Source organism: Candida albicans, chromosome 6 (genome assembly GCF_000182965.3).
Source record: "Candida albicans SC5314 chromosome 6, complete sequence".
Classification (NCBI taxonomy): Eukaryota; Fungi; Ascomycota; class Pichiomycetes; order Serinales; family Debaryomycetaceae; genus Candida; species Candida albicans.
Window position 1 is genome coordinate 933,631 of NC_032094.1, and position 25,380 is coordinate 959,010.

Sequence of the window (25,380 nt, forward strand, 5' to 3'; positions counted from 1 at the left end):
AGTATATTGTAACTGTCTACAATAGCTGGGAATAATACATACTTATTGGTGGGTGGAATAAACTTGTCCGTACAACAACTCAACAAGAGCAAAAGAACAAGAGAAAGAAAACAGGTCTGTGTTGGGGATAAAAAACACTATTAATATTAAATTGACCAGAATAACCTACCACCACCACCACCCCCTTCCTGTATTCATAAATACAGTTTTGAAAAACAAACCAATCAATTATTATCCAACAACAAGGGGAGGGCCAATAAAATGAATAATTTAGCTATTCAAGAATATTTTGAACTTGCATTAGTATTTATTCAATGCGTTTATCATTACATTCAACAGCAACAACAACAACAACAACAACAACAACTAGAACTAGAACTAGAACAACAAAAAAAGAAAGATGAAGATGAACAAGACTCTGAACGAACCATTGCCATAAATTCAATATTGGATTCTATTTCAAATAGGTTATTTTCAATGCATTTTCAATCGACTATTTATCAAAGAATACCATTGTTTGTCATATATACTGTTGAGAATAATGAAGGTTTACCTTATGATGGAACTAGATTATCACCGATAATATCAGCAAATTCACTAACTTCAACAGTAACATCAACACTGTCAACAGCATCGTTACCTTCAAGAATAACATCTGATGAGCCACCTCCTGTTCCAACCCTACCACGGTTACTATTACCATCTTCACCTTCAACTTCAGACTTGGCTTTATCAGATCCTTTGCCTTTACCTTTACCTTTAGCTTCTGCTTCTGCTTCAGTTTCACCAATGTTAACCCCATCACCAACATCATCCCCATCACCAACATCATCACCATCACCATCACCACCTCCACTGCCACCCCCACTTCCAATGCAGTTTCCATTACCCCTACCATCACCAACACCAGTTCAACTACAATTGCCTGTTATAACTTCACCACCACCCCTTCTTTCACCCCCACCACCTTTGGTAATGGCAACAGGATCATCACAACCACTAAGAAATGAAATTATCCCTCTTCACAATATTGATCAAAGTTCAAGTTCAGACACTGAAAGTGTAGCTGGTGTAAAAGAATTGAAAGAGTTAATTAAAGGTAGAGAAGTATTAACATTTGGTCCTGATGGTTATGGTCAATCTATAAATGATGACATTCTTCCTCAAATGACTCTGTCAACACCACTGTCAACATCATTCCCTGGATTGACAAAATTGCTTGATACTGAAGGCAATGAATATTTATTACACCTGAATGGATTTGTCACCCCCATCATTAAAAATCCCGATTTAAATGGCATGGAAATCAGTTCAATAATTGCTAACTATAACAATAATAACAACAGTAATAACCACAACAATAGTCATAATGGTTATTATTATAATAATAGAAGTATGGTTTTGCCAACTAATGCAGCTGGCTTATCAACAACAATTCCACCATCAACTACTACTGCCATAACTAATAATACCAACAATAGTAGCAGTATTATGGCTAATGCTAATGGTGCAATGAATACATCCTTATCACTAATTAATAATAATGATAATAGAAAAAGAAGAAGATTAAACCAATCCCCTTATAGAAATTTGACAACACGTAATTCTCGTGCACCCAATAATGATCGATTAAAAGAATTTCAAACCCAAATTTTAGAATTGACTCAATTTTATGGTGATTTAGATTTAGGTACCAATAATCGATTTGGAGCTGTTGATTCAACAACTATAATTATTGGAACTATAAGTCGATCAAATAGTTCAAAATCAAGTTTCCGGAGTAGTAGTTTAAGAACTAGTTTATGTAAAGATGATAGTAGTCAATCATCTAATTCTCCTGCTAGTTTTAATGTGCATAAAAATAGATAATAAGTTTAGAATGAAGGAAAGTAGGAAAGTAGGAAAGAAGAAATGAAGGGGTTGAGGTGAGGTGAAGTTTTCGTTTTGTCTTTTATTTTTTTATATACACATATATTATTAGTTTATTTGTTTTTAAGTAGTGTTTTAAGTTTAGTTTTAGTTTTGATTATTATTATTATTATTTTTATTTTTATTAATATTTTTATTATTAATGATTATGTTTTTGCTGTTTTGAGAGCAAGTCACTTGGAAAAGACCGAATTAAGATCTGATAATACAGAACAGAACAGAACAAAACAGAACAAGTCATTTCGTGTGTGAACTATATTGTGCCTGGCAAGGGTTAAACCGTTGAAAAAGAGAAAAACCAAAAACCCAAGATATTTTTTTTTTAGCCTCATCTGGCTCTTTTATTTAGTTTTTTTATTTTCATTTAAAATTAATGAACAGTTGTACCCACTACATCATCTCATATCATATCATATCACAATATGGCTGAATCAACATTAGAAACTGAATATAGTAAACAATCAAATCATATCTTTAATGAATTAGGGAAACAATTATTAGACAAGGACAACATAAAAGTGGTTAAGATCACGAAAAATGATTCAATCAAAAATAAAGTTGAAGCCATATTCAAATCTATTGAACAAGATAAACTAATACTTTTAACTGGATTATCGAATTCAATTGCCAAACTAATATGTATTACAGAAATAGTCAAACAAAAACAGAATGAACAACAACAACAACAACATGAACCATCACAGAAATTAGATCAATATAACAAACTTCTACATATTGATAGTACAGTAAATCCTAGTTATAAACCCATACCGGAGAAAGAAAACAAGAAAGTCGATACAAAACAATTGGAGAAAGAAGCTTTACAAGAAATCAAAGGTCCCAAAATCTATACATTGCCTGTGTTGTACATTGTGATAGGTAAACATTCAATTGTGTCAAATATAGAGTTAGTTAATTGGACAAAACAAGACAAATAATATGTAAATGTATAGTATATAGCATTCCCATCCAATACAATTCGAGTTAGAGGGACAGAAAAGAGAGACGGAATAAACAACATACTATAATAAGTAAATTGACAATAATGATGTGAAGCTGGTGGGTAGAGGATGGACTGTTTTTTTTTTTATTTAGCCTTGGGTACACATCTTGTAATCTGGACACTACCTACCAATTGGAATTCTGCTTTTATTGTTTAAGAAAATTCTATTGGGGGTAGTGTGGTTTTGCAACAACCAATGAAAATTCAGTGCTTACCCAACTCACTCACTCACTCAAAGAAAAAATCGTAAGATGGCAGGAAAACTCTTTAAAGGAAGAAAGAAGAAAAAAAAAAAAAACACGCCCACTATCAAGAATACTTCTTTTCATATCCTTTTACTTATTAAACATATTCATACATAATGCCAGTCGATCCAGCTACTTTTAAATTCGAAACTCCACAATTTGACCCAAGATTCCCAAACCAAAACCAATCCAAACATTGTGCTCAAGCCTACGTTGATTACCACAAATGTGTCAATGTGAAAGGTGAAGAATTTGAACCATGCAAAATCTTTTTCAAAACTTTCACTTCATTATGTCCTTTGGATTGGGTCGAAAAATGGGATGATCAAAGAGCTGCTGGTAAATTCCCAGTCAACATGGACGCTTAGATTTTGAAAATCCTTTCCTTTTGTTTTTGTTTTTTAATGATAACTTTTTGTTTTACATTCATATTATGTTAGTTTTGATTAGTCCTTTTTTAGGTGGGATATATATTCTTTTAATTTCTTTTTTTTTTATAAAGAAAAGCTTTTGTCATTATCGTTTTTGAAGTCCCTCCCCACCCCGTCATTTTTGGCTTTATTTTTTATATATACACATAAATATTCCCATCCCACTACATGTCGATTATATACAAAAAGAGAGAATGAAATAAATGATAAAAAGAAAAGAATATTGAAAGGTTTTTTTTGAATTCTTGATAATGTACATATTCTATGAAGAATGAAATCACCAGAAACTATCTTCGGACCAATTGGTAGGCTTGCTAGTTGATTCACTAGCAAACAAATCAGCATACGGGTCAGCATTTTGTTTCTTCTGATATTCGTATTGTTTACTTAACTCCTTGGCCTCTCTTTCTTCTTGTTTCCTCTCATTAGCAATTTCTTTGATCAACTCATCCTGTTTGACAATAAACTCATCAGTAGGTATTTCCTTCTTTGTCTTATTTAACTTATTGATGATAGCATTCTCTTTTTTCACAACATTAAACCGTTTCACAAGCTTATTGTTCTTGAAAGTGACTGTACCTATATCCATTGACCCATCTGTATGCAAATTCTCAACCGGAGTATATATGATAGACACATTATTTAGTTTATTACCCTTAATTGAATTAGCTTTAGTCAACTGTCCTAATTGATTTAGCAACTCTTCGTCTATTTGGAAACTCTCAAAAGATTTGAAATTTTTAATTTGATCTTTGGTCAATTGCAAATAGATATGTGCTGACGAAAGCTTGTCAACATGAAACCAAATATTTTTGGGATGAGAATGTTTAATTAATGGGTCATTCTCTACTTTATCTCTTCCCATATATATGGTAGCTTCGTCCGCTTGGGAATCATCAATAGCAAAATCAGCTAATTCATCGTCTTTAGAGGTTACTTTCGCCGTAAAGTAGTACACCATGATGGGAATTGGGATTGAATCAAACTAAACAAGAAAATGAAGTGGGATTGAAAGAAAAAAAAAATAGTACAGAATAAACATAACGAGACACACGATTTACAGACATACTCACATTACAGTGATAATCTACCTACAACATCTAGATAATCACTGAAACATATCCCTCGTTTATAGAAAGAATAAACTCGATGATCGATTTTTCAATTTCTACAAGCTTTTTTGATTGCCATACACTATATGCCACTCCTTACTGGGAACCTATATAAATCTGGTAGCTCCAAGTAAAGAGAAGAACTTGTAAGTCACAACAAGTAAACTATTAATACAATAAGCAACTCACTTTCTCTTTCTATATTTCATCAATCTACATTGCAAAGTGGAAACTATTAGACTACTAGTTGCTAATGAGCTTTGTGTTGCATATACACATCTATTCATGTGTAGGTATTTAATTGTTAACATATACACTACTCCTTTCACTTCACAGTAAAATTTTTTCTTCTTCTTTGATTTTCCATTTCTTTTTTTTTGGCCACTCGAAACCTAAACCCAAAAAAATACAGACACAGACAACAACCAAAACTTGTTTTATTTGAATCAATTCATTAACAAGGCAATTACTAAATACAAGAAGCTGCATTAGAGTATATATTGACTACTGATTAGATCTCATATACCACTACAACAATCAACCAAACAAACAAACAAACAAAGTTATAGATTTAGATCATTTTTTTTATTTTCCCAACACAACGAGGAGGACTTTACTAATTGCCAATTTTAATCCTTTTTATCCGTTTGATTGATTTATATTCCTATAGTTGATCACCACGAAGTTACATCGCCCCCCTCTTCGATCTATCATCAATTGAAAAGAAAAAAAAATCACCTTGAACTAACACCTCAACTGTGAGTTTTTAATCCATCAAATTAAAAATTTATTATCGTGTCTTCATCACCAGTAAACGCTAGCCCACTGGGCCAACACCAACAAATAATAGAACAGCAAGTCGAAAAAGAGCCATCTTATAGAATAGAGAATCCCGAATTAACCAAAGCTATTATCAATCAATTATCGATATTATTAACAACTGCTGATCACGATAATTTAGAATCACATTACCAACAAATCAGATTCATTTTAGCTAAACAAGTATTAAACCCTATTGTTATTAATAATTATTACGAAAAACTTGTTAGTTTTATTAGATTTAGCGATTATTCTAATACCAAATTAACATCCATTGAAGAATTATTTTCTAGAGAACTTGAAGTTATCACAAAAGACTTGAAATACTTTGATTTATTGTTTATTCATTTATCCAAGTTATTTGACACCAAAGCCATTGATATTATTGAATTTGTAAAGAGATTTAAGTGTGATCCAATCTTATCCTTTATATTTTTAGTCAAGCTTGCTGATACCACATCTCACGAAAAAATTGACAGTTACATAAAAGAGAATTCCATCGATTTATTAAAATCTTTAAGATCTCAAGAATTCCCTGCAAACTACAACTGGGTATTATTATTAGATTGTATATTAAACACTCCATTTTTCCCATTCATTCATAAGCTTTTAACATTAAGCTCATTGAAAGCATTTAAATCAACTATTGAACCCGTCAACAAATTCTATCAAAATATATTAAAGATGTCATTCAAAGAATTATTAATCGAAATTGGTCCAGAAAACTTATTACCAGAAAAATTGTTACCAAGCTTATTGCAGATCAAACCCAACGAAATTGATCAAGGTATAGCATTAATATTAGCTGAAATATTGATACCTGGGTCTCAAGGGTTATCCCAAGGATTGACTTTTGCCAGTAGCTTGCCAGGCTCAAATGCCAAAGGCGCTCAATTACAAACATGTTTCAAATCTATTGAAAACTCTGGGAAATTCAATGTCAACTGGTACGAAGTGTTTAATCACGTGCATCAATATTTATTTGACTCGTCACAAAGAGATATCCAACCATCAGTTGGCAGCATTACCCAGTTTTTATCGTCATTAGATTTCAAACAAGAACCAATAGATATATTCTTGAACTACGAATGGTGGTTCAATAAGACATTGTTGTATATATTGCACTCACTGGATGCATCCCAGGGTGGTTATGATATATCGTTGCTGCCTAATTTAGCTTATTGTTTTGAGGAAGATAAAACCACTCCCCAAACAAGAAGAAACATTTTGAAATTTATTAATGTGGGTAAACTAGAAATCCAAGTGATAACCAAAATACAACAGCAACAGCAACAACAACAACAACAACAACAACAACAACACCAATTGAGTGAGCAAGATAAGAAACTAAACGCGTTTTTAAATCAATTGTTTGAGCATGATTATCGTGTGTTCCCAGAATATATTTTGGCCGCTGCATTAACTGTCGTTGAGAAATCCCAATTTATAAATGACTTGATTGACACGTTGTTTTATTTGTTGGTAGATAGCGCTAGTCCTTCGTTGCCCAAAGTAGTACGTTTACTCAAGGAATCGGGACTTGCCGCTATCAAGTTGGCTGATTACTATAAGAGCAGAAAAACCATTGATGCAGCAGACAAAGTGTTGACTTTGGCATCAAGTTTTGGATTGACCCAAGAAATATTGGATATCTTTTGGGCATTTGATCTGAAAATTGCTATAAAAATTTTGGTAGAATCCAGTCTTTTTGGATATGACTACAAATCTGTTATTGACTCCAAGCTTAAAGATCCACAGGTCAAAACATCCATCTATCAAGCATTGTGTGAAGCATTGGACGAGCGGGCCCAAAAAGATTATGAAAGGGGCCAACAGGTTCAGCAAGCACAACAACTTCAACAGCAACAAGCGCTCCCACCTCATCAAGTTTTGAAAATCCCTACTGTTTATTATTTACTTGAAAAAATCAAATCGAGTAATGGAGTTGTTGATGCTAAGACGTTGAGAAATCTTCAATTATTGTTGTTAACAACCTATCCAAGGTTAATCAATTTTGGAAATGGTCATGATGAAGCCATTTTGGCCAACGAAGAGAAATCTCCATTCTTCCCACCTTCTGTTGAAATGGAAATGAAAGCTTATTATTCTAAAATGTATAACAAAGAGCTTGAGATTAAAGAAATTGTTGACATGTTGACTCAAATGAAGGCCAGCGATGATCTCCACAGTCAAGATGTCTTTGCATGCATGATCCACTCTTTATTGGACGAGTATAAGTTTTTCTCAGAGTATCCATTGTCAGCATTAGCTTCAACATCCTTGTTGTTTGGTGCACTTTTAGAAAAGGATTTGATTCAAGGTACGACTTTAACTGTTGCATTGAATTTTATTTGGGAATCTTGTAACCAACCACAAGATTCACATTTGTTCAAATTTGCGGTACAATCATTGTACAACTTCAAATCAAGATTGCATGAGTATCCAATTTATTGTAAACACTTGTTGGAATGTCGTTCATTATCTGCGCATGCCAAGATGTACCAAATAGTGAAGGATGCAGCTAATGGTATTCCATGTACCACTGGTGCAGCTCCTACTCAAACTAATACACCAGATGTTGGTCCAAAATATCAGTCTATTAATTATGTTGATAGAACTATAGGCTATGCAACCCAAGAAGAACCACCAGAGTCTATCAGAGATAAGTTATTATTCAGTGTCAACAATATGACAGGTGAAAATCTTAGATTATCTGAGATCCAAGAAGTATTGACTGAGAGTTATTTCGCATGGTTTTCAGATTATTTGGTATCAGACAGAGCCAAGGCAGAACCAAACAACCACGAATTATATTCCAAGTTGGTCAAGTCGTTAGCAAATCCAATCTTTTTTGAGTATATTTTGAATGTTTCTTTGAAAGAGGTTGATTATATTATCCGTAATTTTAAGGATTCAAGAAGCGAAAGAAACCAACTAAAGAATTTAGGTGCTTGGTTAGGACGAATCACATTAGCCAATGATAAACCATTGAGAAGAGATTATATTGCCTTGAAGTTTTTATTAGTGGAGGCGTACGATTTCAACTCGTTGCCATTGATTCTTCCGTTTGTGTGTAAAATCTTGGACCAGGCTCAATATTCAAAAGTGTTCAAACCACCAAACCCTTGGGTTGTTGGGGTTATGAAGGTTTTAGCTGAGTTGTATGAATGTGCTGATTTGAAATTACAATTAAAATTTGAAATTGAAGTGTTGTTGAATTCATTCAATATGAAGATCAAAGATATCGAGCAAAGTACTATTATTAGAAATCATAATCCTGAACCAACTGCATTAGCAAGAATGTTTGGTATCAGTTCACAATCAGTGAATTTGGCAAATGAAATGACAAGATTGTCTTTAGAGGGCTCGCAATTGGGTAATAATATCCAAGCACCATTCCCACAACAAATTATTGAATCTAAACAGTTCCCAGGAATCTCCCAACCACAGATGCAAAATGTTTTACAACAGCAACAACAACAACAACAACAACAACAGCAGCAACAATTACCACCGCAGCAACAGCTTCCAGGGCAGTTGCCACCTCAACAACAAGCGGAACCAGCTTTGGATACCAGTTTCAGCACGTTAATTGGGAACTCTATTTTCACTCAGCATGCAAATTTGCGCAGAGCATTTCAAGCATCTTTATCTCGTGCAGTTAGAGAATGTACTCCACACATTTGTAACAAAGTTGTGGAAACTGTTGTTACCACCACCAAAGCTTTAATCACTAAGGATTTTGCTACGGAACGTGATATTGAGAAATTTCGCAACAGTTATCAGAAATTGGCATTGCTGTTGTCTCATGCAATGGTGTCATGCAATGGAAGAAAAGCATTAGTTGAAACAATCGAGGCTACTATGTTGCAGTTATTGGGCAACAATCCAAATGAAGTACCTTTAGCTGAATTGAATAGTGCCATTCAAGCCAATGTTGGTTTATGTGTTGATATTGTTGATGTGTTGGTAGGTGAAAGTATTCTTGACATCATAGAGGCAAGAATGCAGACAGAAGTGTTTTTGCGTGAACATCATACTGCCACAGCTCCAAATGAACCATTTATTGCAGAAGGGGCCAGTGATTACTCGTTGAGATTACCAAATCCTTTAGGATTAGCACTTACCGGATTGAGTGCACAGCAATTGAAGATTTATGAACATTTTGGAGAAGCAAGAGTGGATCAAATTGTACCTCCTCCAGGAAGTACCGGTATAACACAACAACAAACACAATCATTAGCACCATTACAACAGCAACAACAGCAACAGCAACAGCAACAACCAGTATCTACAGTAGTAGCGGCAGCACCAGCACCAGCGCCACCACAACAACAACAACAACTGAAAGAACGCATTGCACAAGCACAAGGTGTTCCTGATGATATTGTTTCGTTTGAACAATTGTTTACTGCTATTACTGCCAACTGTGACAAAGCCGTTCAACTTGTTTCTGAAGTCACAGAAACCAAGTTAGCAGATTTGCCACCAAACCATTCCATTATGGCGGCATTGACTCAAGCTTTGGTGATTGCACAGACCAATGCCATAAAATATCCTGAGTTGTTATTAAAGGCTGCACAATATGCAGTCAACTGTTTGTTTACTCAGACACACGAAAACCCAATGAGTAATGAAATCTATGTTGTTATTTTAGACAAATTGTGTGAGTATTCACCTTCTACCGCCAAAGATGTTATTTGGTGGCTTGTACACTCATCTGATCAACGTAAGTTTAATATGCCAGTTATGCTTTCATTATTGAAAGTTCAATTAATCCAGCCAATTAAATTAGATTTATCTATTGGGAAATTGATTAAAGAAACAAATAATCCGGTTGTAGTAAAGTTTGCTGCTAGTTTGTTGACGAATATTTTTACTTCCGAAGAGATGCGTCCTATTGCGTTACGATCGGAATTTGCTAATACATTAGATGCCTTATCTAAATACCAAGCAAATGATCAAAGTGAAGAAGACAGACAAGCAAAGGAGGCAACTAGTACATTGTTCAAACTCTTGAGTGAGGCAGCACCCGCTTCAAACCAATTATTTGCTCAATTGGGTTATATATTTGCTGAATGGGTAAGATTGTTGACTCATGGAGACGATGCAACAAATGAATTACAAATTGAATTTGTCAAGGGATTGATTCAATCTGGTATACTTAATAATCCTGAATATGTAAAGACTTTTTTCAAAGCGGCCATTGAGATTTCCATTACATCGTTTGCCACTGAACATGAATTACGTTCAAGAACTCAACATGAAACATACTTTGCCGTTGATACATTGGCTATGTTGATTGTTCGAATTGTATTGTTAGTTGAAGATTCTAAGCAAGCTATTGATTATTTGAAGAAAGTATTGGGAATAATTATTTTGAATTTAATTAATGACCATGAAACTTCAAAGGCCAATTGGAATGAACGTGCTTATTTCAGATTTTTTTCATCTTTGTTATCGACATGGTGTGATGCTTCAGTTTTGGATGAAGAAGTTACTGTTAATTTAGATGTTGAATTTTATAATTATCTTGGAGAATTATTTAATGCCTTGCAGCCAATTGTTTTACCTGGTTTTACATTTGCTTGGATTTCATTGATTTCACATCGTATGTATTTGCCCAAGTTATTAGAATTACCAGAGAGGAAAGGTTATGCAACATTGGTCAAATTATTGAGTTCGGCTTTGAAATTCCAACAAATTTATGGTAACAACAAGCAATCATCAAGACGACAACAAGAACTTGAACAAGAACAAGAACAAGAACAAAAAGATGAAAAAGATGCAAAAGATGCAAAAGAACAAAATCAAGAACAAGAACAAGAACAGGAAAACTCACAACAAGGACCTGAAGTGATCAATGTAACTTATAAAGCCATCAACAGAATTTTCATTGGTATTTTACATGATTTCCCTGAATTTTTAGTTGAATGCCATTATCAATTGGTGACCAGTATTCCAAGAGGATATATTCAATTAAGAAATATTGTTTTATCGGCCACACCTAAAGATATCCATGTACCAGATCCTTTCACTCAAGGGTTAAAAGTTGAAAGATTACCTGAGATCAATGAATCACCAGTAGTGTTTTATAAACCAATTGAAGATTTGAGTAAAGTTGGATTAAAGAAACCCGTTGAAAACTTTTTAAGAATTCCTGCCCCAGGGTTGATGAGAACAATTTATAATGGATTAAAATTGAATCAGCCTAAAGAAGTGAATGAATTAGGGTATGAGGAAACGATCAATTTCAATATAAAATTGATCAATGCGTTGGTGTTGCACGTTGGAATATCCAGTGTTGCTGATAGATTACCCAATAATCGAGGATTTAATACCAAGTCATCACAAGTGGCATTATTGGTTGATTTAATGAATTATGGAAACACTGAATTCAAATATCATTTGATCAATGCTATTGCTAATCAATTGAGATATCCAAATAGTCATACTCATTGGTTCATTGGTATTATTTTACATTTTTTCAGTAATAACAATATTTGGAACAGTAATGGTAATAAGTTGGTTGTACAAGAGATTATCACTAGAGTTTTATTGGAAAGAAGAATCAGTAATAAACCACATCCTTGGGGATTAACTATATTATTTACTGAATTGGTTAAGAATGGGGATTATGGATTTTTTGAATTGCCATTTGTTAAAGATTCTGTTGAAGAAGTGAAGAATATTTTCAATGTTTTGAGTATAAATGTTAAAGGTTCAACTCCTTAAAGGAGTAGTGGGTCAATTTAATTATAATTAAGTTTAATGGTCTAGCTTATATATAAAATTTTCTTTAATGTTGTTTAATTATTATTATTATTATTATTATTATTATTATTATCTAATACACATACATGCATCTATATATATATAAACTATTTACTTTCTATTTTTCGTTTTGTTGTTATTAGTTGCTATTATGAGTATAAAGGATTAAATGTTTTTCCGATTTTCCTGGAAATGGAATAAATTTGGGGTCTTTAATGGTGTGTCCAAAGAAAAAGAAAATAAAGATGGCAAATTTTCTCGAATTCCCAAGTCGTGTGCCGCATACCACTACCACTACCACTATCATTACCACCATTACCCACCCGCCAGCAAACAAACAAACAAACAAACAAACACAAACGCACAAACGAAAAATGAACTGAAACTTGAAAAAAAAAAAAAACTAATATAAATAGCAACAGCAACAGCAACAGCAACACAGTTTACAAATATATTTGATCATAAACATTTAAACAAATGTCTCGTGTCAAAAGAATTGCTAAAGAATTAGAAGAATGTCGTCAAGATACTCAATCAGGTGTATCTTTAAATTTGAATAATGAAAATGATTTGACTCATTTGACAGGATATTTTAAAGGTCCACCAGGCACACCATATGAAGGTGGATTATTTCAAGTTGCTATTGATATCCCACAAGAATATCCATTTAAACCTCCACAAATGAAATTTATTACCAAGATTTATCATCCTAATATTTCATCAGTTACCGGGGCTATATGTTTAGATATTTTAAAAGATGCTTGGACACCAATTTTAACTTTGAAATCAAGTTTGATTTCTTTACAAAGTTTATTACAATCACCCGAACCAAGTGATCCCCAAGATGCAGAAGTTGCTAAACATTATTTAAGTAATAAATCGGGATTTGAAGAAACGGCTGCTTATTGGACAAAAATCTATGCCAGTGATGGTGTTGATGGTAGTGGTAGTGGTAGTGGTAGTAGTAATAATAATGGTGGTGGAGCTAAATTGAGTGATTCGGCATTGTATGGAATTGATGATGAAATTGTTGGTCAATATGAAAGTATGGGATTTCCTAGAGATAAGACCATTCAAGTGTTAAGAAGAATGGGAATTAAAAGTTTTAAAGGAGTAGGGAATAAAAGTGAATTGGAAAACAAAATCTTGGAAGAATTATTACGAGAATGTCAATAAATCAAGTTAACTCAACTCAACTCAAATCAATAAAGCTTATTTTTTGTTTTGTTTTGTTTTGTTTTGTTTTGTTTTTGAATATATTATGGATGAAGTTTTCAACGTTTAAAAAACTTTGAAATTTCATTCATTGATTCATTTATTTCTGTCGTCATTCTTGTTCATAATGATATTTTGAGTCTTTTCTATTGTAGAACTTATATGTTTAACACTATATATGGATACAACCTCAACACATATTACTCATCCACACACACACACCCATATAACTTATATCTACACCACCGTATTTTCTAGTATATATATATATATATATATATATATATATACATATACGTATAATTCAATTCGAATACATATTATTGTTCAATGGAAAAGAAAAAGAAAAAGAAAAAGAAAACAGATTACGTCCATCTACAATTGAAATATCAGCTTATCAGTAGTTTAGTAGTAGACGGGAGTATTGTATTCAATTCCAGTCTGATGTATAATAATTGCCAATGTAAAAGTATATAGTTAAGATCATCCCGGAGCAAAAAAAAATAGTGGTTGTAGTTGTTGTAAAGTGTGTGAGTGTGTGAGTATGTGAGTATGTGAGTGGGTTGTGTAATATGGAACAAAAAAAAAAAAAGACACTACCCACCACACTACCCACCACACTCAAGAATGAAAGAAAAGAAAAGCAAAGAAGAAGAAGAAAAAATATTTTCATCAATTCTTTATCCAAAAATTTGATTTCTTATTACTTAAACTAATTTACTTTTGCCTTTAATTTTTTTAGTTTTAGCTTTAGCTTTTTTTTTTATTTTCTTTTATTATTCATTGTTTTTATTCATCTCATAACAATATCATTTACCCATCATCATCATCAAGGAAAGAGTGTGTTTATCCTATTGTGTTTTGTTTTTAACATTAGATCATTTTATTTTGCAAAAAGGGTTTTTCGTTTTATTTTATTTTCATTTTGTTCTGTTTTTTTTTTTTTGAATTACAATCTTAATTTTTGATCTCGATAGTTTGTTTTCCCCCATTCCCACGTTTCAATGACTACTGCTACTACTAAGACTACAACTACAACTACTAATGCTAATGTTAATGCTAATCAGCCACAACCAGCTGATAAATCAAGTGCCACACCAAGCACAACACCAAGTGCAACAGGAACCCCCAAACCTTCTGCCACTCAAGTTCAATTATCCCAAGATCGTGCATCCAATATTGGGTGGTTCTTTATTAAATCTTATTATGATTTCTTCATTTCCAAATTAGATGAAATCCATAAGATCTACCATCCACATGCCTCGATCAATCATGATGCATTCCCTGGAACCAAAAATGATAAATCTGACTCTGGTGCCTCAAATGATAATGTCAAAGATGTCCTCCCTATTGCTTATAAGGCAAAAGGTACCGATGCCATTAAGGAAACTTTTTCTAAACATTTATCATTGAGGAAAAACAATCGAATTGTCATTACTAGTGCATGTTTTGAAGTTTCTTTAGAAAAAAATATTATTATTGTTGTCTTTGGAGAATGGAGTTCTAATGATGAACCTTATAAACAATTCACTCAAACATTTGTCTTGGTGCCAGGTAAAACTGACAATACTTATGATGTTGCTAATGATATTTTGAAATTTGTTAGTATTAATGGTTATAAGGAAAAGCACGAGCAAAAAAGGGAACAAGAAGTTAAAGCCTCTTCTCAAACTGCCGTTAATGGCAATGGCAGCAGCACCACCACGAACAACAACAACAACAACAACAACAGTAATACCTCTGTTACTAAGAAACCAACTGTTACAACAACTGGATCTGAGCCTGTCACTAAAGTTACAACTGAATCTACTCCAAAAACTAGTGGATTGAAACCTGAATCATCAAAGAAAGATGTTGCCACTAATGGAGAAGTTAAGAAAGAAGATTTTGAAAAAACTCAACCAATTAAATCAGATGTTAAAGTTGAAAACCAAGAGGAAAAACAAGAGAAAATATCAAACACTGACAAAGAATTGACAAAAGACGATTCAGTTAATAAGCAACTGAATGAATCCAGTGTTACTACTACTACTTCTACCACTCAAAATTCAAAACCAGTTGTTACTAAAAATGAAGAATCCAAAGAAGAAAAAGCTCCATCTACCAAAGAAGAAACAAAACAACCTACAGTTAAAAAACCTCAACCAGAACCTACGAAGCCTAATGCAGCAGCAGCAGCACCACCACAACAACAACAACAACCATTGACATGGGCAGCATTAGCTCAACAAGCTGTTCCTATTAAACAAACTACCAAATCATCTGGATCTTCATCGGCTGTTGCTAAACCAGTATCTGCTGGTAGTAGTAGTGGAGCCACCCCAACTGTCAAAAAGCTGGTTACCTCCTTTAGTTCAATCAACAATTCTACTACATCACCTGGTCAACATGGATCTAATGGTGGTGGTGGTGGTAAATTTAGAAAAGAAGATTGGTATCCAATATATATTAGAGGTATACGTCTGTTGGATGAAAAAGAATTAAAAGATCATTTGAGTAAAAAATTTGGTGAATTGAAATTTTTTAAAGTCAATCAAAATATTGCATTAGTTGATTTTGTTCATCAAGAAGCTCAACGTAAAGCATTAGATGCAAAGGAAACAACTTTGGATGGTGTCACATTTGCATTAGAACCAAGAGAATCTAAAACCGGTAATAATTTCCATAATAATTCCGGTAACAATAACAATAGTAACAATGGTGGTTATAGAAAGTTTAGTGGCAGTGGCAGTGGCAGTGGTGGTGGTGGTGGCCAATCTAAAGAAGGTAGTGGCAGTGGTGGTAGTGCCAAAAATAAAGACAAATTTGATAATAAAAAGATTAATGGGAGTGGTAATAAGAAGAATCTCAATAAAGCCCCTTCTTTCAAATAAAAAAAGATAAAAAATCCAAAGAGGAATTGAGTCGAGTCGTTGATAGTGAAGAACAAAACATATTGTTTGTGTAAATGTAAAGTTACTTTAATTTATAGAGATATTTTATAACTTGAAGTACAATTACGAATGCATTTTTTTTATAGAAAATATAATAATACAAAAGAGTTCTTTTTATATATCTAATATCTAATAATATCTATTTATATTTAGAAGAAATGAAGTGGGGGGGCGAAAGGTTTGGTATGGAGGAGAATGTTATTATTATAATCCCCATATGGTAGCACTGTTGATACTAAGTATTTCTCTGCAACAACTTTTTCTCTTTTTCTTTTCACCACAAAGGAAAATATTATTGACTGCTGATGATGATGATGATGAGTTCTTTCTTTCTTTCTTTCTTTTCATTTATTTATCTTGAATATTAAATAAATGTCATTTGAAATACTATCGAAATGTTATATGAATAGTTTGACAAGAGGAGTACCACTACTACTATTACTATCTACAAGGTCATTATCCTCAATAACAGCAGGAGCTTCATCACGACGACGACGACGAGGATCTTTGCCAAATGAAAAGACGATATATAACTTAACTGATCAACAAGTGAAAAAATATTATTATTTAATAAAGATGATTGATCATCAACATCTGTATTTAATAAATAATACTACCACTATTAGTAGTACTACTTGTAGTGATAGGAAATTATTTGATAAGATAAATTCAGAATGGAGACATAAATCACAATCAGATCGAATTAGATTAAAAGAAGCATTTGAAAATATTATTTATGATATGAATCAACATAAAACAATTGAGATCATCACCACCAATGATAATAATAATGATAATGATAATAATAACCATAGGGATATCAATTATAAAGAATTTCATATAATGCAATATAAGTATAATCAAAATCAAGCTACAGGTGCAATATTCAGTCGGAAAAATTTATCAAGTATGAATTCTTCTTCAATACTTAAATATTTCATTTATTCACAAATCAATGATGAAAATGGATATGGAAATAAAAATAAAAATCATTATTATTATAAACAAGATAATGTTACAAAATTGAAAATCATTAATGAAATAAAACGGAAACTATGGATTAAACTTTCATCAGTACAAAAAATTAAAATTATGAAACAATATTATGATTTAATAATGAAAGGGTATGAAATTGATGAAAAAAATGATTATCAATTAATCAAAATAACTCATGACAAGTTTAATATAATGACGAAAGCAGGAGAAGATGATTGTTTTCCTATCACCTCAAAAACAAAGAGTAATAAAGTAAAATATAATACAAAATGGCCAACTTTGATTATCAAACATAATTTAACTACAGGATATTGTAAAATTGATGGAGTATCATTATTAGATGGATGTAATTATTATTTATGGAAAAATCTACAAAATCTACAAAATTTACAAAATCTACAAAACTGTTTAAATGATTATGAAAAATATCAAATTTTGAAACAAAATTGGATAAATTTAAACTCTAAAGAACAATTACAATATCAACAAGAATATGAAAATGTTTTAAAATCAGGTAAAATATTACTTTTTGGAGAATTAAAACCAATTACACCTAAATTGATCGAGGAATCCAATGTTATTAAAATCAAATATACACCAATATGGGGTGAACAATTTAAATCAGTATCATATAAAAATCCTGTTAAATTAGAAAATTTACGATTTTTAATTAATCAAACCGTTGGGAATATAATTGTTGTTGGTAAAAGTAAAAGTAAAGGTAAAACTAAAACTAAAACTAAAACGAAAAACAATCTTGATTATGATTATGCATGGAATTATTATCTTGCCAAAAGATTAAATCAATTGGGTCAGAATATAGACAATGTTAGTGATAATTACCATTTAATTGCCCAAGAATGGGGGAATATGACAAATGAAGAAAAATCAAATATTGATAAAGAATATGATAATTTATTATTATCAGGTAAAGATTATTTAAATGGAGAAATTGTCACTATAGAAAAAAAAATATCCCTAATGAATAATAATCAAGGCAAAGGCAAAGGTAAGAATCTAATTCATGAAATATTTGGACAAGATTTAGTAATTCCAACAAAATCAAGACGAGGACCAGGTGGTTATAAAGTGAAAACTTCGATCCCAGTATTAATTGATCAAAAATCAGGGAAAGGGATAATATTAGATGACATAGATTTAGTTTATGCTTATAATTATTATCTTGGATTAATGTTAAGGAAATTGGGCAACGGCAAGGACAAGGACAAAGACAAGGACCGTCTTCATCATACTGTGGATAATATTTCACAAATTGAAAATCAATGGATTTTAATGCTGCAACAAGAGAAATTACAGTATAAATCAGAGTATGAATCATTATTACGTGATGGGAAAGATATGCTTAATGGAGAAATAGTTTCATTAAGGGAGAAATTTGAAGCTAATAAAACTATATCATCAAAAATAAGTGGTCAAGGATTGAAAAGGGCATTATTCCCGAAATCAAACATTGATTTTACCGTGAAACTGATTTCAAGTGGAAGTGGTGGTGGTGGAAGTGGTGGTGATGATGGTGAGATTGGGCAAGATAATCATGACAAAACAGACAAAGAATTTATATTCTATGGAGAATTGAGTGATGATAAATTATATCAATATTATAAATATCATCGATTACAAGAATTACAAAGTACTACTAAACAAGAAGAAGAAGAAGAAGAAGAAGAAGATCAAATACAAGTAATTGAATCTGAATGGGATGAAATGAATGAACAAGATAAACAAGAAATACAAAAAGCTTATGAATTATTATTAATATCAGGTAAAGATATTAAAAATAATGAATTAATTGATATTGTCAATTAATAAAGGTAAGGTAAGGTAAAGTAAGGTTGTTATTATTACTAATATGTGGTGTGTGTGTGTGTGAGAGAGAGTTAGATTGTTGTGTATGTGTAAATAGAAATTTGTATTACGTAATGCATTCATACATTCATACATTCATACACCTAAAARTTAGTTCGGGTAGTTGCTTCCGTCATTGCTTCTCCCCAATGCCGTTCCCCGTTTCCCTCCTGCCCTCTTGCCCTCCACCTTCCTCGGTGTTTAACCACTTCACACGACAAAAGATGGTTTCCCCCCCCCCCCCCCACACACACACATACAAAACAAACTTCCTTTCATCCATAAAATCACAAGCCAAAATTAAACATAGAGAGACAGAAAATTTGTTCAACATCATCAATAATCAATAATTAGAATAAATTTACTTTACTTTACTTTTCTTTCTTTCTTTCTTAACTTGCTGTTTCTGTTTCTTTTATTCAATTAATAGTTGGTTCTATAGTTGGTTCAAGTGATTTAAAAAAGAGTTTCTACTTAAAAAAAAAGTAACTTCCTTCAATCATGGTTGTTGACACATTGATTTATCATCCTACATTAAGTAAATTAATTAAATTTTGGGATTCTACTCCTAAAAGAGAGAAAACTTTTAGATTATTATCATATTTATCAAGATTTCTTGGTTATTATGCTTATAAAAAAGGTTATTCTAAAGAAACAATTGAATTGTGGAGTAATTTAAAAGCTCATTTCACATTTATTAGAAAAGCCATGAGATTTTTTAAACCAATTAATCATTTACAATTGGCTTCTAAAGCTTTTGATAATAAATTAATGGATCCAATTTTACAATTTACTACTATTATTAGAAATTTGGGTTATGCTGGTTATTTAACTATTGATGCTATTGTATTTTTCAAATTATTAGGAATTATTGATAAAAAGAAATATCCTAATTTAGGTAAATATGCTTCAAGATTTTGGTTACTTGGTTTAATTGCTGGATTAATAAATTCTTTAAGAATAATTTATAGTTTGAATTCTTATGAAAATGATCAAAAAAACACCCAAGATGAAAAGGTAAAGGTAAAGGAAACTGAAACTGAAACTGAAACTAAAGCTGATACTGTTGCTATTAATCAAAAATTATATCAAGCTAAAAGAAAATTGATTTGGGATTTATTAGATACTTTTATTGCATTGAATTCTTTAGATATCTTGCATTTCACTGAAGGTGATGTTGGTTTAGCTGGGGTTATAACTTCATTATTAGGTTTACAAGATTTATGGAAAGCCACTTGATTATATGAACTTTTTACTACTTTTTTTTTTTCATGCTGTTAGCTTCCTATTGTTGTTTTGTCCTGTTAATAATTATAGTATCAAGTGTTATTTTTGTTCAATTGGATTTATACAAATAATTTATACATATAAACATAATTTATAAACGTATTTATTGTTGATGTTATTAATACCTACTAACTTTAGTTATTTATTGGAGTTACAACATTCATAACCAGTATCAAATCCTACCCAATAATATTTTAGTAGAACATTTGTTAATTCAGTAGATAATTCTTTTACATTTGATTGTTTATTGATTAGTTTGATTATGTTTGGAATATCATTTGTTAAATCTATTTCTGGGGTTTGTGTTGGTACTTGCTCCTGCTGCTGCTGCTGCTGTTGTTGTTGTTGTTGTTGTTCTTGGGTTATTGATGGTAACGACAGTTTGATAGTTTTATCTATGGGTAAATTATGATTAATACTATAAGATTCATATGTTTCATACCATTTGGATTCAATCAACTGATCAATTGTCATACTTGGTATCATTAATTTGGGGAGTTGGGTGGAGAGAAGGGGATGGTAAATGTTAATAGATTGATTGATTGATTGATTGATTGATTGATAGCGGAAATTGGTGAATCAATTTTGTAACTTTTTTTTTCATTCTTCTTCTCAACTTAACTCATCTCATCATAGTTAAATTTTTTTTTTTCATTTCTTTTCATTTCAACCAACTACTACCTAACTATCCTAACTAACTGTCTAACCAAATAATGGCAACAATAGAAAACAATAAGGAGTCACCGATAAAAGACTTTCGAGTATATATTGGAAATATATCTCCTAAACTTAAAGAAAATGAACAAAGTTTAACTACTAGAATCGCCAAATATGGAATCATCAAATCACCCTTAGAATTTCATACTAAACCTTTACAATTATATTATTTTGCTTATGTGACTATATCTACTACTGATTCTGAATTTAATAAATTAAAGAAATCTTTGAATGGAGTTTTATTTATGGGGATGAAATTGATTATTTCTTTAGCTAAACCCAATTATTTAGAAAGATGGAAAAAATCAAATTCCAAAGACAAAGACAAGGAAGGAGGACGTAGTAATAATAATCAAATTAAACAACTTGAACAATTACGTCGTGATAAAATTGTTGAATCTAGATTAGAAAAAATCCAAGAATATAAAACAAATTATCCAACTAATAAATTCACTTCAAATTTAATTACTTGTTATAATGCTGGATTTAATCAACCAGAAATATCTATTCTGGAACATACAACAAACAACATTTCAGCAAACACGAAAAATCCACCACCTAAACATCGATTAATTGGATCAAAATCATATGGTGCATTAACTCAACCAAATAAATTCAATCAAAATAGATTTTTATATCGATCAGGTAAAGGGATTGTTATAAGAGGAGTTCATCGTAAAACTCCCAGACTGAATTTAAAATTAAAACAACAAACTTTAAGAATTTTAATTAATGGAGAATTGAAAATTTTTAAAAATTATAAAACTAAATTATGGGGGATTGAAAAAAATAAAACTATTAGAGATTTGACTTGGAAATATATTAATGGTGAATGGAGATCTGGTGATGATCATATAATTGAAAAAGTTACATGTGGTATATCTTCTGGACAACAAGCAGAAAATTATAGTAAAGATAATATTATAATAGATAAAGAAGACAATAGTGGTAATAAGTTATCTAGTATCGATAATGATAATGACAATGACAATGACAAGGAAGAAATTGACAAGAATAAATCTATATTAGCATCAATGTTTGATTCATACGATTTTGATAAACCAATAGAATTAGAAGAGACTGGAAACGAAATTCATGGTAGTGGTGGTAAAGTTGCTACTGCTGCTGCTGATGATGATGATGATGATGATGATGAAATTGAAGTAGATTCTAAAGGCAGAAAGAAAGCAAAACATTACGATTATGAGATTGAAGGGAAAATATCAGAGGATGAACAAGAAGAAGAAGAAAATGATGCTGAAAAAATTAATACCGTTGATATTAAATCAGCTAATCAAATTATTGAAAATTATAAACAATCATCAAGTTTTGTGCCTACTAAAGAAACATACTATGACGAAGATGACGAAGGTAATGAAATTGAATTAGATGAATTTAATAACAAGTATACCACTGAAGCAATTAAAAGTAATTATGATAAAGATCATAACGATATAGAGGTGGAGAGGGAGGATAATGATGATGATGAAGAAGAAGAATTTATTCCAACGTTTGGTGCTCCAAAACCAAATACAAATAATACTGAAACTTTAAGAGCATTATTTAATCCAACTACAAGTAACACAACTATTCAACCAACATCAATAGCAGATAATGGATCATTTAAACTTGGTTTACAAGATGATGATGAAGATCTTGATACTGATAAACAATTGGATAATCTTAAACAACAAGAATTATACAAAAAATTACAAAAGCAACGTCAAGAACAACAACAACAACAACAAGAAGAAGAAACCAATAATCAACAATTATTATCAAGTAATAAAAAATTTGGATTATTTTGGTGTCATTTTGATTCACCATTTTTATCTACTCAATCACAATTTAGTAAATTAGGTGGTGGTGGTGGTAATGGGAAAATAAAATTACCAGGTGAAGAAGAAGAAGAAGTAGAAGGAAAAGATGATAAAGATCAAGATGAAGATGAAGAATCATTATATGAAAAATGGTTTTGGAGTATGAGAGGTGATATTTCACGTGAATGTAAACGTCGTAAACGTGATTTATTAAGAACCATACGTAAAAAGAAGAAGAATTGAATGAAATAGCACTGTTATTATGTTATAGATTATATATGTTATATATTTAAGTAGTTACCAAGAAACAAGACCAAAATATGATGATGGTGGTTTATAGTTTGTAAAGTAAAAATGATTTATGTAGCACCGCCGCCGCCGTTACCCAATATAACYTTTTCTATAAATATTAATAATTTATCCGGTTGGTCGTGTGTCGTGTAATCAATTTTTTTTTGATTGCCCAAAAACTAAAACTAAAACTAAAAACAAAACAAAACAAAAAAATTTCCCATCATCATCAACAGTTATTGATCCCGTTTGAGTATTATTCGATAGTGACTAGTGACTTCTTAACATATTCTTGATGCCAATTGTTCAAGAATCACCAAAAGAAGTGGATACTGTTTTAAAAAATCAGTCAACCAATGCAAGCACAAACACAAACACAAATAAACAACAATTTCGAGAATCACCAGAATTTACATTATCAAATGTATTAGACGATATCAAACAAGGTATAATTGCCTTTCTTATTAATCCCAAAGTAACAATTATTGTATATCCTATAATCATATGTTTAAGTTCTATATTAACCAAAATTGTCATTAATAAAATTTCATATACTGAAATTGATTTTATTACTTATATGCAACAAATTAAATTAATTAATCAAGGTATAATTAAATATAGTGAAATTGAAGGAGATTCAGGACCAATTGTATATCCTGGTGGGTTTGTCCAAATTTATCAATTTATTCAATGGTTAATCAGTAGTAGTAGTAGCAGTAGTAGTAGTACTGGGGAGGAAATATTGTCTTATGATGTTAGAGAAGCACAATATATTTTCAGTTATTTATTTACTACTAGTATAATTTTCAATTGTTTGATATATATTAATTTAATTAATATCCCACCATGGACAATATATTTATTTTTGTTGAGTAAACGATTGGTATCGATTTATGTTTTACGATTATTTAATGATTGTTGGACAACTTTAGCTATATTGGGAGTGATTTTAATATTACAACAAGCTAGTACTAACATCACGGAAGATTGGTTGGTATATTTATTGGTGATATTGGCAAGTGATTTATATAGTATTGCCATATCGATAAAAATGAATGCATTATTATATTTTCCTGGGTTTATCATAATTGTTTATTTCTTATTGGATGAAAGTTTAATTAAATCAACAAGTGTTTTAATAGTGATGATATTTATCCAAATTATAATGGGTTGGCAATTTTTATTACCATTGGAATTGTTTAATAATGATGTGGATGTTAGAAGAATGGCATCGATTATAAGATGGGATTATATTAATCAAGCTTTCAATTTTAAACGAAAATTCTTATATGAATGGACCGTAAATTGGAAATTTTTATCAATTGAAACTTTCACATCAGATGGATTTGCTAAATTATTATTGTTATTACATGTTTTCACCCTCTTGGTTTTCATTATCACCAGATTTTTGAATTCTCGTATCACAGGCAAATCAATCACTAGTTTAATTTATCAAATTGTGTTACCATTTTCTTCTTCTTCTTCTTCTTCTAAATCATCATCATCATCAAATGGTAATAATTCAAACTTGATTAAAAATCCTCAATCAGGTCCACAATTAATTTTCATTATTATGTCAATTACTAATTTAATTGGTATTTTATTTGCTAGATCTTTACATTATCAATTTTTAAGTTGGTATGCTTGGTCATTACCAGGATTATTATATTTGAATTTCCCAATTTATTTTGCCTTGCCAATTTGGTTTGTTCATGAATGGTGTTGGAATGTTTTCCCTAGTAATTCAATTAGTTCAATTACATTAGTTAGTATTTTATCATTGATTATTGGTGCAACTTGGTGGAATTTTGATCATTGGKTTCCCACCATCAGTCAATTTATCATCTACTTCTAATGAAAACAAGAACAATAAAAAGAAACAAGAATAAAAAAGTTTAATACCGGACCAGACATGTCATATATGGATATCAGTTATAAATAA

The 25,380-nt window shown here is 31.2% G+C and overlaps 12 protein-coding genes across 12 annotated transcripts; 10 read left to right on the forward strand and 2 right to left on the reverse strand. All coding sequences in view use genetic code 12, as the record gives it.

Moving 5' to 3' along the window:
* Nucleotides 1-261: 261 nt before the first annotated feature.
* On the forward strand, nucleotides 262-1,869 carry CAALFM_C604230WA (uncharacterized protein; the record flags this gene model as incomplete). Its single annotated transcript, XM_707000.2, has 1 exon — nucleotides 262-1,869. One exon carries the CDS (start codon nucleotides 262-264, stop codon nucleotides 1,867-1,869), a length of 1,608 nt encoding a protein of 535 aa, XP_712093.2.
* A 482-nt stretch (nucleotides 1,870-2,351) lies between these two features.
* Nucleotides 2,352-2,867, forward strand: CAALFM_C604240WA (uncharacterized protein; the record flags this gene model as incomplete). The annotated part of the gene is made up of 1 exon (XM_707002.2): nucleotides 2,352-2,867. One exon carries the CDS (start codon nucleotides 2,352-2,354, stop codon nucleotides 2,865-2,867), a length of 516 nt encoding a protein of 171 aa, XP_712095.2.
* Nucleotides 2,868-3,293: 426 nt separating this feature from the next.
* CAALFM_C604250WA (cytochrome c oxidase subunit VIb) lies at nucleotides 3,294-3,545 on the forward strand (the record flags this gene model as incomplete). The annotated part of the gene is made up of 1 exon (XM_019475471.1): nucleotides 3,294-3,545. The coding sequence occupies one exon, from the start codon at nucleotides 3,294-3,296 to the stop codon at nucleotides 3,543-3,545; it is 252 nt and encodes an 83-aa protein (XP_019331016.1).
* A 340-nt stretch (nucleotides 3,546-3,885) lies between these two features.
* On the reverse strand, nucleotides 3,886-4,569 carry CAALFM_C604260CA (uncharacterized protein; the record flags this gene model as incomplete). Its single annotated transcript, XM_707003.2, has 1 exon — nucleotides 3,886-4,569. The coding sequence occupies one exon, from the start codon at nucleotides 4,567-4,569 to the stop codon at nucleotides 3,886-3,888; it is 684 nt and encodes a 227-aa protein (XP_712096.2).
* Nucleotides 4,570-6,223: 1,654 nt separating this feature from the next.
* On the forward strand, nucleotides 6,224-12,274 carry CDC39 (CCR4-NOT core subunit; the record flags this gene model as incomplete). The annotated part of the gene is made up of 1 exon (XM_707004.2): nucleotides 6,224-12,274. One exon carries the CDS (start codon nucleotides 6,224-6,226, stop codon nucleotides 12,272-12,274), a length of 6,051 nt encoding a protein of 2,016 aa, XP_712097.2.
* A 516-nt stretch (nucleotides 12,275-12,790) lies between these two features.
* On the forward strand, nucleotides 12,791-13,489 carry CAALFM_C604280WA (E2 ubiquitin-conjugating protein; the record flags this gene model as incomplete). Its single annotated transcript, XM_707005.1, has 1 exon — nucleotides 12,791-13,489. One exon carries the CDS (start codon nucleotides 12,791-12,793, stop codon nucleotides 13,487-13,489), a length of 699 nt encoding a protein of 232 aa, XP_712098.1.
* Nucleotides 13,490-14,532: 1,043 nt separating this feature from the next.
* CAALFM_C604290WA (uncharacterized protein) lies at nucleotides 14,533-16,401 on the forward strand (the record flags this gene model as incomplete). The annotated part of the gene is made up of 1 exon (XM_707006.2): nucleotides 14,533-16,401. The coding sequence occupies one exon, from the start codon at nucleotides 14,533-14,535 to the stop codon at nucleotides 16,399-16,401; it is 1,869 nt and encodes a 622-aa protein (XP_712099.2).
* A 462-nt stretch (nucleotides 16,402-16,863) lies between these two features.
* CAALFM_C604300WA (uncharacterized protein) lies at nucleotides 16,864-19,284 on the forward strand (the record flags this gene model as incomplete). Its single annotated transcript, XM_707007.2, has 1 exon — nucleotides 16,864-19,284. The coding sequence occupies one exon, from the start codon at nucleotides 16,864-16,866 to the stop codon at nucleotides 19,282-19,284; it is 2,421 nt and encodes an 806-aa protein (XP_712100.2).
* A 540-nt stretch (nucleotides 19,285-19,824) lies between these two features.
* PEX11 (Pex11p) lies at nucleotides 19,825-20,562 on the forward strand (the record flags this gene model as incomplete). The annotated part of the gene is made up of 1 exon (XM_707009.2): nucleotides 19,825-20,562. One exon carries the CDS (start codon nucleotides 19,825-19,827, stop codon nucleotides 20,560-20,562), a length of 738 nt encoding a protein of 245 aa, XP_712102.2.
* Nucleotides 20,563-20,748: 186 nt separating this feature from the next.
* On the reverse strand, nucleotides 20,749-21,096 carry CAALFM_C604320CA (uncharacterized protein; the record flags this gene model as incomplete). The annotated part of the gene is made up of 1 exon (XM_707010.1): nucleotides 20,749-21,096. One exon carries the CDS (start codon nucleotides 21,094-21,096, stop codon nucleotides 20,749-20,751), a length of 348 nt encoding a protein of 115 aa, XP_712103.1.
* Nucleotides 21,097-21,323: 227 nt separating this feature from the next.
* Nucleotides 21,324-23,390, forward strand: NOP8 (Nop8p; the record flags this gene model as incomplete). Its single annotated transcript, XM_707011.2, has 1 exon — nucleotides 21,324-23,390. The coding sequence occupies one exon, from the start codon at nucleotides 21,324-21,326 to the stop codon at nucleotides 23,388-23,390; it is 2,067 nt and encodes a 688-aa protein (XP_712104.2).
* Nucleotides 23,391-23,733: 343 nt separating this feature from the next.
* CAALFM_C604340WA (dolichyl-P-Man:Man(5)GlcNAc(2)-PP-dolichol alpha-1,3-mannosyltransferase) lies at nucleotides 23,734-25,293 on the forward strand (the record flags this gene model as incomplete). The annotated part of the gene is made up of 1 exon (XM_707012.2): nucleotides 23,734-25,293. The coding sequence occupies one exon, from the start codon at nucleotides 23,734-23,736 to the stop codon at nucleotides 25,291-25,293; it is 1,560 nt and encodes a 519-aa protein (XP_712105.2).
* Between the last annotated feature and the right edge of the window lie 87 nt (nucleotides 25,294-25,380).